This window comes from Hirundo rustica, chromosome 9 (assembly GCF_015227805.2).
Source record: "Hirundo rustica isolate bHirRus1 chromosome 9, bHirRus1.pri.v3, whole genome shotgun sequence".
NCBI lineage: Eukaryota > Metazoa > Chordata > Aves > Passeriformes > Hirundinidae > Hirundo > Hirundo rustica.
The window spans coordinates 27020354-27030975 of record NC_053458.1 but is presented as its reverse complement, the minus strand read 5'-3'; the positions used below and the strand labels follow the sequence as shown (position 1 = coordinate 27030975).

The following is a 10622-nucleotide window of genomic DNA, read 5'->3' as shown; positions in this document are numbered from 1 at the left end:
CAAACCTATCAAAGGTAGTTCCAATTAACTGCAGTGATCCACGGGAGAGAGCACCCAGGATAACTTCTCCTCTTCTGGCTGGTGTCCTGCACTCAGGAACTGGGCAGCAACACGTGTGAAGAAGACGTGTGCATCGTAAGCTGCACTCCCACGTGAAGAATGCCAAGTATTGTATTTATTTATCAGCCCAAAGTGGGGGATTGCTACCAGAAGCCTGAACAGCTAGACACTGCAGGTAACATATTATTTGAATATGGCTACATGCTTGCCACGCAAATGAGGAAGATGCTCTTCTTGCTCCTTAGAAGCCAAGAAAAACCGTGCTCCTTCTTGTCTCTGCTGCAACATAAAAGCCATGGCCAACATTGCATCCTCTGATCTGGGATCGTAGGGACAAGATTAGCCTGGAGCCTCTGGTGCCTTGAGCCCTTCCTGCAGGGATGGGAGGTCTTGCTGTACATATTCCTCCACAGAGAGACAAAAGCAACCTCAAGACCTTCCTTCCTGCAGTGATTCCACCTTCAGAACAGCATCGTGACAAACTGAGGGTGAATTTCGGATGATGTCGTACCCCTGGAGTGGCTACATGTGGCACCAGCCTCTCACTGCAGTGAACATCTGTTAATACAGTTACTGACTAGTTCACTGACAATTACTACAGCCCATAAAGCTGGGAACGGTCCAGAGTGATGTTTATGCAGAGTGCGTTTCCCAGAACACCTTCTAGGGGTGTTTAATGGGTCAGTGAGATAAGAGCAAGAGGAATATTGTATGGGATGGCTGCTGTAAGGCTGTGAGATGGTCAGGGGATGTGGACTCTGCTCCAGCTTGCTGTGGGAATACTCCTGCTCCATATGTGGAGCCTTGTGGGAAGTTCCTGGGGATGGGCTCCCACTGCAACCAGCTCCCTGCCCATGGCCATGGGACCCCGGGTGCCCCAAACCTTGCAGGCTCTCCTGGCTGCCCTGCAGGCTGTGCTGGGGCTGGCTGGGACAGGCAGGGAGCAGCGTTAATTTTAGCCGGCACCTGCTCCGCTGCAGGGAGCGCATTCATTTCAGAAGCACCAAGTGTTTGTTTTTCTGAAACAAAAATGTTTCAAAACTTGAGGTTTGTGGAGAACTTCCAAAAACTTGGGATCATTTCAAGTTGAAAGGAGACCACAGTGCAAAGATTCAGAATGTCTATGAAGATAAAATTGGAGTTTTCAGGTGATTTGATTAGCAGTCTGCCTGCACCCCACTGGATATCAAAGATGCGTCTGTGTTTTCAAAAACAGCTCTGAAGCTGTTTCCAGACCCACCTCTAAAATAAGTAAATGCATACATAAGTGTGTGCCTGATGAGAATGAGCTCTGCCAGCTCATCAGAACGAAATGTCAGCAAATGCCAGCAAGTTCCTGACCTTAATTCCAACAGACTAGCCTTCCTTCTCTTTCTGAAGGTATTTGCTTCCTTCCCAGGCCTTGCCGTTTAGATGTTGATCACCAGGTTTTATTGGGCAGAAAAAGTCTGTGCTGAGGAAGATGCTGACCCACAGACATGGCTTGGTGCTTCTGCCTCCCAGGGCTGTGCAGATGATGGGAGGGACAAGGTGACTCGCAGCATGAACCCACCACAGGCTCACAGGCAATCACAAGCTTGGGGATGCCCTGCTGCCACACAGGTGGTTCCACTGCGCTCTCCAATCGCAGGGCCATGACCCTGAAAGAATGTGCTGCTGTAGGATTTTGTGGAAGGACATCAAAGCAACGGGGAGCACTGACCTGTGAGCTGGATCCCAACTTTGCTGTGTGACTGCCTGCCTGAGGGCCAATTTGCTTTACAAATCACAGTGCAGAGCTGCAAAGTCTGCCATCTGCTCCCTTCTTCTCACAGCCATGCCCTGTGATGTTTCCCATTCCCACCTGCATCCAGCACAGTAAAAAAAACTTGCACTCCGAGCTGAAAGCCCTTTTATTATTCTTCTGGGAGGAGGAGCCTTCTGAGCACAAGCAGCGCATGGGGGATTTCCCCCACACGTCCTGTGCTGCGCAGCATAAATGACAGTACATTAAACACCTGGTTTTGAGAACACAGGCAGCAAGGGAAGGGGGTCCCAGCCTCCTGGGGTTGGGGTACGTGCTCACCTTTGAGGGCAGCTGTCTTCTCCTCCCACAACGCTGGGGCACAGGAGCTGTGGGGGAAGTTTTGGGGAAGGTCGCAGCTTCGTCACACTGGCACCAACAGTGTTTGAGGTACAAAGTGCTCTGCAAACATTACGTTTTAGGTTACATAAAAGAGGTTCCTGCTATAGATGGTGGATATTACAGTAACACACAAGACTTTCTGATGGAAAAAGTGTGGTGTTTTCACCGTGGTGTTTTATAAGGGTGAGACTAAGTGGTGCAGGCTGACACTCACAGGCCAGGTTGCATTTATGACATATTTGTACATTACAATCTCTTTTCTAGCTCTGAGACCTGCCAAGACTTTGGGATGCTTTTGGACAAACTTAAACCACCCCGACCAACTCTTCTGGGTCCTTTCCTAATGGGGTGTGTGGCTCACTGCGGACCATCTTCCTTTCAAATAAGCTCTGCTAGAACATCCTCTCGACTTCACAGGATGCCAAAGGCAGTCTCTGAATGGCAGGCGGGGCTAGTTTCCCCGGGGCTCTGGTGCGGAGCAAGGGTGGAACAACCTACACACACCTACACCCGGAAAGCAGGGCAGAGGCTGAGGAAGGCGATCGCCGACCCTCCGTCCAGTTTGGCTTTTCCCTGCCGCATTTCTCGGCCTTCCCAGGAGATGGCAGGCCAGCCTTACAAATCCACAGCCCGCAGCATCCCGGGAGAGGCGGCACCGCAGGGCACCAGGACGGAGCCGCCGGCGCCGCGGGGCTGCCCGGAGGGGGCACGGGCAAGCCCTTGGGAATGCTCGGCGGTGGCTCGGGGTCACAGAGCCGTGTTCCCCTGCCATCCGAGCCCCAGGCCTGGAGGGATCCCCTCGGGCTCGAGGGACACCCGAGCGAGAGACGGGCGAGCCCCGGTCCCGCCGCCGGGTGGGGACGGACAGAGGTGCAACAACGAGCAAACCGGTTACACCACCTGGACGGGCTGTTCCAGGGCTCCTAATTATTGATTTTGAATGGCAGGAGACAGGTTCTGAACTTGTAGGACAAACACGAGCGTGAGAGTTCCTTTCCTTCCCTGGCCTTCCCGGATCTCCTGTGCGGTGTGTTGCCGGTGAGCTCAGCTCCACGCCCTGGGATGGGCAGCCCGGAAAGGCTGTCCCAGCAAGAGGCGGTGGTTTGGCAGGGAGGAGCAAGGGCAAGGAGGGGTAAGGTCACCGATCGCAGGGAAAAAAAAAAAAAAAAAAAAAAAAAAAAAAGACCCCGTTCCACTGATTTTTGTAACGCAAAGAGAAGATGGAATCGTGAGATGTGCCGCGGGTGTCCTAAGCTGCCTGTGTGAATGGCTGGAGCACTGCCTGAGGCAGTGAGTATCCCCTAGTCCCACCTGGGGCTTCAGACAGGCGGGTTTGGGACAAACTGGTAGCAGCAGAGCTGCTGTCGTCCACGCTGCTGTTTCCCGTGCCCGTGGTGCAAAAGACCCACGAGTAACTGCAGAGGGAGGCTTGTCCTTTGGTTCAACCCCAGTATTTTAAGAGCTGGCTCCAGACTGGCTCCAGGCACTGCAGCAGACAGTGAGAACAGCCACCACACTGCAGAAGAAGCCAGAGGAGCAGGCTATGGACTGCCCAGGGCATCTGCCAGGAGCCCCAGTGCTGCCAGGCAAACCCACTGGGACTGCCTGGAAGGAGTTGGTTTGTTCCCCAGGCTCTGAAGGCTTTCAGTCAAATGCCCATGGCTGCACCTGGGGAAACACCTCCCCGAGGGCACCATTCACTAGAGAGATCCTTGCAAGCCCTCCCACACAGGATTCAGTTCTTCCCCAAATCCATGGGGCTTTGCTGGCTGTGGAAATTCTTACAGTCTGCAAGAATGTGTGTCTGTAATCAAATTTAGCAGAGGACCGAGGCTCCAGAGGGACTGTGGGATCTCTGTCCCTGGGGACACTTGCAGTATGCCTAGATACAGCCCTGAGCTGCTGCTCTCCTCTCGAGGCTGAAACTTACTCTGCTTGGAGCAGGCATTGGATGAGAGACTCTCAGGGGACTTATGTGGTGTCTGTATCATTCCCAGCACCTGGGACTTCCATGCTGTCAGCCAAACCTCCGCCAGAGATAAACAGAAACCTTCAGCAAGAGCCATGGAGCAGATCCAGGCTCAAGAACATTCTACCACCAGCTTCTGCCCGTCCCAGGCTGAAGTGAGTTCAAGCAGGTGTTCAGTTCTCTGCACTGTTTTCCCCCAGAGATTTCAGTCACAGATGCAACACACAGCACTGATCCCCTGCCCTCTCCCAAAAGCAAAAGTTTTCAAGAGCGCAGGTTTTGCTGGTGTCTTGCTTTCAGTGGGAAATCATCCCTTGATTCACTTGTCCGAGCACTGACAGCTCTGTGAAATCCCACCCTGGGCCTGGCATATGGAAACTGGCAGCACAACAGCTATCCACATACAACTCTCATGGCATGATGGAGCACGGGGACTTCTCAGCTTGTCATGTAATTTGTCTGTGCCCAGACTGTCAGCTGAGCCTCTGGGGGTGGTGGGGAGCCCACTCTGTTTTGGGTGGAACAATACATTTTTCAGATGTGGCTGAAGTGCTGTGGTTGGCACTGAACCGCCTTAGAAACTCAAAGGAAGTTTCACCACATCGATTCAGGCAGAAAAATCAATGGCCCTGGATCTGTTCTGCCCGGGGAATGATCAACAATCAGTGCTGCTCTTTGCACTGCAGTAATTTGGAACCCTGGGGAAAGTGGGCTCTGGCTGTAGGAGCATGCAAGCGTGGCAAGGCAAGGGCTTGGGGAGCTGTGGCTCTCCCGTGGAGAGGAGTGCCTCTGAGGCCAGTGTTGGCTCTTCAGGCACACTGCGGGAAGATTAGCTCTGCAGCATCTGCAGATATCCAAAGACTGAAGCTTGGAGCCCTACCTGAGAGTGCACTGTGGATGTGAGTGTAAGGGATGCAACAGCCCGGACTTGAGGTTAAATACACCCGAGTTGCTCACTGAACAGCTGGAAAGCAGCTCCGGACTGCTCTCAGTGAGTGGGAAGCGTATTCCCAGCTTAGAGGACTTTGGTAAGGGAGGTCCCAGTAGGGCCGGGGGTCTGGTCTCAAGACCTGATCTTTCTTTAAGCGCAGGATGGAGATTTTCCACTCCCAGCTTGCTTGATTCCCACCGCGTCCGGCGTTGAGACAAAGACTTGCGTGCCGAGTTCCTCGGCGCGGCGCCCCAGCCGGGAGGGACACGGGTCCCACTCCCAGCAGCGTCCTGGCCCTGCGCTGCCCGGAGGGGGGGCCGGCAGCACCCACCCTCCCCGAACCTCTCCCGAGGCGTCGTTCCCATTTTCCCTCCTCCGGTTTTCCGCCGATTTGAAGTTTGGCGGCGGGGCGCAAGCCCGGCTCCGCGCTCCAGGTCTGCCCGGGGAGGGGCGCGGAGCTTCCGCAGGCAGCGCCGCCCGGGGCAGGGCCGGGAGCTCCCGCTCCGGCGCTGCCCGGGGAGGGGCCGGGAGCTCCCGCAGGCAGCGCTGCCCGGGGAGGGGCCGGGAGCTCCCGCAGGCAGCGCTGCCCGGGGCAGGGCCGGGAGCTCCCGCAGGCAGCGCTGCCCGGGGCAGGGCCGGGAGCTCCCGCAGGCAGCGCTGCCCGGGGCAGGGCCGGGAGCTCCCGCAGGCAGCGCTGCCCGGGGCAGGGCCGGGAGCTCCCGCTCCGGCGCTGCCCGGGGAGGGGCGCGCAGCCCCCGCCGCCCGCCCCGCTCGCTCCGCGCGGGCGCGTCCCCGCCCCGGGGCCGGCCGGGGCGGGCTCGGCGGCGGCGGCAGGGCCGAGCGGCTGCGGGGCTGCCCGGCCGCGGGGGCCGCCATGCCCGCCAAGTCCAAGTACAACCTGGTGGACGACCGGCACGACCTCCGCATCCCCCTGCACAACGAGGACGCCTTCCAACACGGCATCTGCTTCGAGGCCAAGGTGGGCAAGCGGGCGCGGGGGTGCCGCGGGGGTCGCTGCTCGGCGCTGCGCCCCGACGCGCCGGGATGGCCGGTTTTCCAGCTCTCTCTTGGCGTGGCTGTGGGGGTTTTCTGCTTTTCCCGGAGCCCTTTCCCCTTGGCGTTGCCCGGTCTCCCCTAAACTCAGCTGCGGAGTTGGGCGAGGCTTCCGTCCTGTCCGGTGGGGATGCCCAGGCTGGTGGGATGGGTCGGGCTGGAGTGGGGTCACTCTCCTGCTTGACGCCGGCATGCCTCCCTCCCTGGCCCTGCATCTCTCCAGAGCTCCGCGTGGTGTTGCTCGGGGCCGCTGGCCCCAAAAGCGGGGTCTGTGTGCATCTTCCCCGGCAGGGAGGAGCAGAGGGCTCAGGCTGTGCTCTGCGGCTCCAGCGCTGGGATGGGACGCGGGTGGTTGGGGTCTGCAGCGTGCCCCGGACCCCGGCGCTCCTCCAGCGTGAGCAGCCTCGGATGAACTCTGTGCCATTTGCGGCGCAGGCGGTCAGGGACACACACCCGAAATAAGCACTTGCTGTTTCTCTTTACGCGTATAAACCATCCTTGCTAGTGGAGTGCTCTCTTCTTTTTATCTTTTCCAATTGGGACTTCTCATTCTCTCGCTCGTCGTCGGCTGTGGCTTCCCGCGGGCTGGCGCTTGCCATCTCGCAGCAGGCTGGCAAAAGCCAAGCTACCGAGCGAGGCACGCCGGCCAGCAGGAAATTGGGAAGGGGAAACATAAAATCCTGCTCCGTTTGCTTCTCCCGGGGGTCACGGTTATCATCCCAATGGAGATACTCGAGTGAGGTTGGCTTAGGAGAAAAGCCTGCTGTAAAACCGTTCTGAGCGGCAGGAAGACAGGCGTCTGTCACACATTGTTGTCTTTGGAGAACATGTGCTGTCAGGGGAAGGAAATTCGGCATCTAATTGTGCGCGATGCCCTCGGGGCAAGGTTGCGGCTCGTCGGAGGGTGTCAAAGTGTTATTTTCTGCCTTTTCTCCGGGCCGGGGTGGGGGTTCCTCTGCAGACACCATCACCTGTCCGACGGCTGCTGCAGAGAGCGAACCAGCGGAGGAATTGTTTACGGAGCAAACTTAAACCTGCTTTGCAACTATTTCTTGGGAAAGGCTGTTCAAGCTCAACTTTGCAGCCTTTTGCTCCTTGGTTGGAGCTGACTGGTGTTTTACTGCCGGCACCTGCTCACCCCTCACCTGCGGGGAGGCTGCAAAGCATCTCACCTTCTAAATCCTTTTTGCCTCTTCCATGCCAGGTTCGGGGTGAGCCAGCTTGGGGGCTGGGGAGTGGGACAGGGTGTCAGCAGCCCCTGGCTCTGCTCACGGGTCGTCTCTGCTCCACGCTGCTGGTCTGGCTGTGTTAATGCAGTGCTGCATATTAGCCTTTGTTAGCTCCTCTTTCTCTTATTTGGTATCTGGTGGCACGCGCTAACGCCAAGCACAATCCGTACGAAACCCAGCTTCCGAATTCCTGCGTTTCTCCGGCAGCCCTTGATGCCAGATACAAAATGCAGATAGCTGAGGCAATTACTCTATCCTTTTATTAGATTGCTGGAGATTAATTAAATGCTTACACTCCTCTACTTCCTTTCATCCCTAAGGATCCTAAGCGCTACGCCCGCACAGCTCTTGTTGCAGCCAGGCACCCAGCGCGAGTCGCAAAAACGTGGAACTCTGATTTAGAGCAGAACTTTGGGGGAAGATTGAATCAGAAAAAATGCCCGTCTGGGGTGTTGGGACTCGAGTAGCTGTCTCCTCAAATCCTCCTGTGATAGTGATAGTGCGGGCAGTGAGGATCCTGGTGTTACAGCCCAGCAGCTGGATCAGCGCTCTTTGCTCCAGCAGCCTGAGTTTCCTGACAAGCTTGCTTGGGGCTCACTGTAGGGGAGGATCGTGGACCTGAGTCAGTATGTGCTGATGTATTTCTTTAATTTTTAATTGCATTTTTACACTCAGACCTGCTGCTGTCTTTTAGTGGCACGTGTGGTGGATGTAGTGCATGTTTTGGTCCATCAGCAGCAGCTGGCATCCATGCCATTGTCCCCATTGTCTCTCTCCTGAGGGAGCCTTGGCATCCCGGGTGACTGAGTGGCCACAGGCAGTCAGAATTTGAACTTTTGTCGAGCACAGGGTGATGGACTTGCTGTGAGGGGCACGGTGCTGTCACTTGAGTGTTGATGCCCTTGGGAGGCTTGTGCCTCTTGTCCCCACAGGAGTTGCTTGCAGCCGTATGTGCTGGCACAGGGTCACCGAGTCAGAGCAAAGTGTTCTCTAAGGATTATGTTAATCCATTTTCTGGAGGTGAACCCAAGAGATGGAAAATCCCATCTCCATCTTCTTAGGAATGGTAATATATTTCACACATTTGGGTCTGTTTTCATTGGGCACTTCTCTTGCCACCAAACCCCGCTCTAACCCAGAGATGCCTTGGTCAGGCTGCAGGGAATTGGAGGAGCTGGCTCCGAGGGGAGGCAGGACATTTGTTTTCTTCTGTGTCTCGCAGTCCAAAATGTTGATTAAATTCAAAAGCCTGGCCTCTTGGGTTAGCTGAAACGTTCGGATGAAAGAACTGGGAGCTGCAGCATAGTGCAGGGAAATGGACAGAAATGCCCGCTTGTGCAGTGGTTTTGGTTAAATAAATGGGGATGTAGAGAGGAAAGACACCTCCTGTTCTCTTCCACCTCCATGAGAAGAAGAGGGAGGGGAGCTTACTCCTTATCTTCCCAAAGCCCTGGTGCTGCAGGACAAAACCCACGGGCCACCTTGTGCAACACCAGGAATTCTGTTCAGAAATTATGACTCAGGCTACTCCAATGCCTCCAGAGAGAGCAGCAGACAGAGAGAATGGAGTGGGGGAGCCTGGCACTGGACTGCCAGACCCTTGTCTGTTGGAATGCTGGGTGCTGCTGGGTTTGCTCAGGGAACTCGTTACTCTCCTTGTCCTGGGAGCTGGGGCTGGGCTGGGGCCTCCTGCCCCAGAGGTTTTGTGGTCCAGAGCAAGGTCCCACCTATCAAATGCCCATTATTTGGAAGCAGCTGTTACTCCTTCAGTCCTATTAGTCCCTTCTCAGTGCCTTGATGTACATGGTTTCCAAAGAAGGGGCAGATGGGTGTGAGGACCCTCTCTGCTGCTCCCCTGTCTGCAGGCAAGGGGAAAAGTGGCTCCCCAAACACAACTCGATCCTTGGTGGACCCAGTGCCTGTGGTCTGGGACTGCCATGGGCCTGGGTGTCCCAAAACCTGCCGTTCCTGACACCAGACCTGCTGGCAGGTGAACGTGGGACTGGAGGTTTGGGAGGGTTGCTGTTCTTCCGTGCAGCCGGTGGGGGTTTTGTGTTTGGATGGTGGGGTGTTTTGGTTTTTTTCCCCTTAAGTGGTCTTGGCAACCAGGCACTTTCTGTCATTTTTGTCAGTGCTTTTCTCTGCTTCTGTGCGTGGGAAACTCAAGTTGAACTGAGCATCTGCTGCTGTCTATGTTTGGAGATGGGACATGGAGGAGACTTCAGTCTGATCTCTTACGTCCCTTCCTTTGAACCTCTCCAGCCCACCTGCCTGCCACTCTCGGGGGGCTGTGAGCATTGGGCAGGTACTGCCAGTTGCTCAAGAGAGAAATCTTTTATCAGGAAAAACATTATAGCCTCAGGTGAGTGCTAAGCAGGGAATACTTGTGTGTTTCCACTCCTGTGTATATTTTTATGTACGCAGGGGCTGCAAATAACAGCGTTGGAAATGAACTAAGTCGCAGGCAGCCCTGATCGAAATTTCAGTTCCCTTCCGCTGCTTCAGGCTTCCCTGCCAGCAAGGGTTCCATTCCTGGAGGGCTGGGAAGCAGGAGGCAGGTTGTGTGATGCTCTGCACCGGTTTGGCTGGCTGGGAGGGAGTTGGCAGCTCTCTTTGGGGGCTGTTTGTACTGGCAGCTCTGGTGTGCTCTGTCGGGGCTGCTCAGCCCAGAGCAAAGCTGCAGCATGCCTGAGCCCGGGATTGCTCGCTCCGGGCTATAAATAACCTTCCCAAGCCTACAAAGGTTCTTGTCTGAAACAGTGGCATATTTCTGCCATACTTGTTAAGTCAGTTCTTAGGCTGCTTAGTGGAGCTCTTAGCAAAGAAAACTCCGTCCTGCTTCCTGCTGCAGTGCTCTGGGCTTGCACATCCCTGCTGTAGCTGGGTAGAGGCACAGGAAGCTCAGGCCCAGTGTGGAGGGCAGCTGTGGGCAGGTGGGGATGGAAACACGGTGGGTGGACATGGAAAAACTTCATCCCTCCTCGGCACCTGCTGGGTCTGTGCCCTGCCGGCCCCGCTGCATGGTCACCTGCAGCAAAGGCGTCCCCTTTTCAGGTGAGCCCTGTTTTGGCTGGGGAGAGGGGAGAGTGGGTGTGGTGCTCGTGGCTCTGGTGAGTGTCCTGGTGCCCCCAGAGCTCCGTGTTTCTGGCACTCGACCCCAGGACAGCTCTAAGCAGGGCAAGTGCTGCTGGGACCGGCAGACACGCAGGCACTGGTGTCCTTAAGGGTTCTGCCTGCCTGCTGTGAAGGTCCCCG

General features: G+C 56.0%; 1 protein-coding gene across 3 annotated transcripts in view; it reads left to right on the top strand.

The window, feature by feature from the left end:
- Positions 1 to 5918: 5918 nt before the first annotated feature.
- Positions 5919 to 10622, top strand: part of NOS1AP (nitric oxide synthase 1 adaptor protein) — a 38105-nt gene continuing 33401 nt past the window's right edge. For all 3 annotated transcript variants that reach the window (XM_040072944.2, XM_040072943.2, XM_040072942.2), the window contains exon 1: positions 5919 to 6064. In XM_040072944.2, coding sequence (XP_039928878.1) covers positions 5960 to 6064 — 105 coding nt within the window. In that variant the 5' untranslated portion in view covers positions 5919 to 5959. The remainder of the gene's footprint in view (positions 6065 to 10622) is intronic.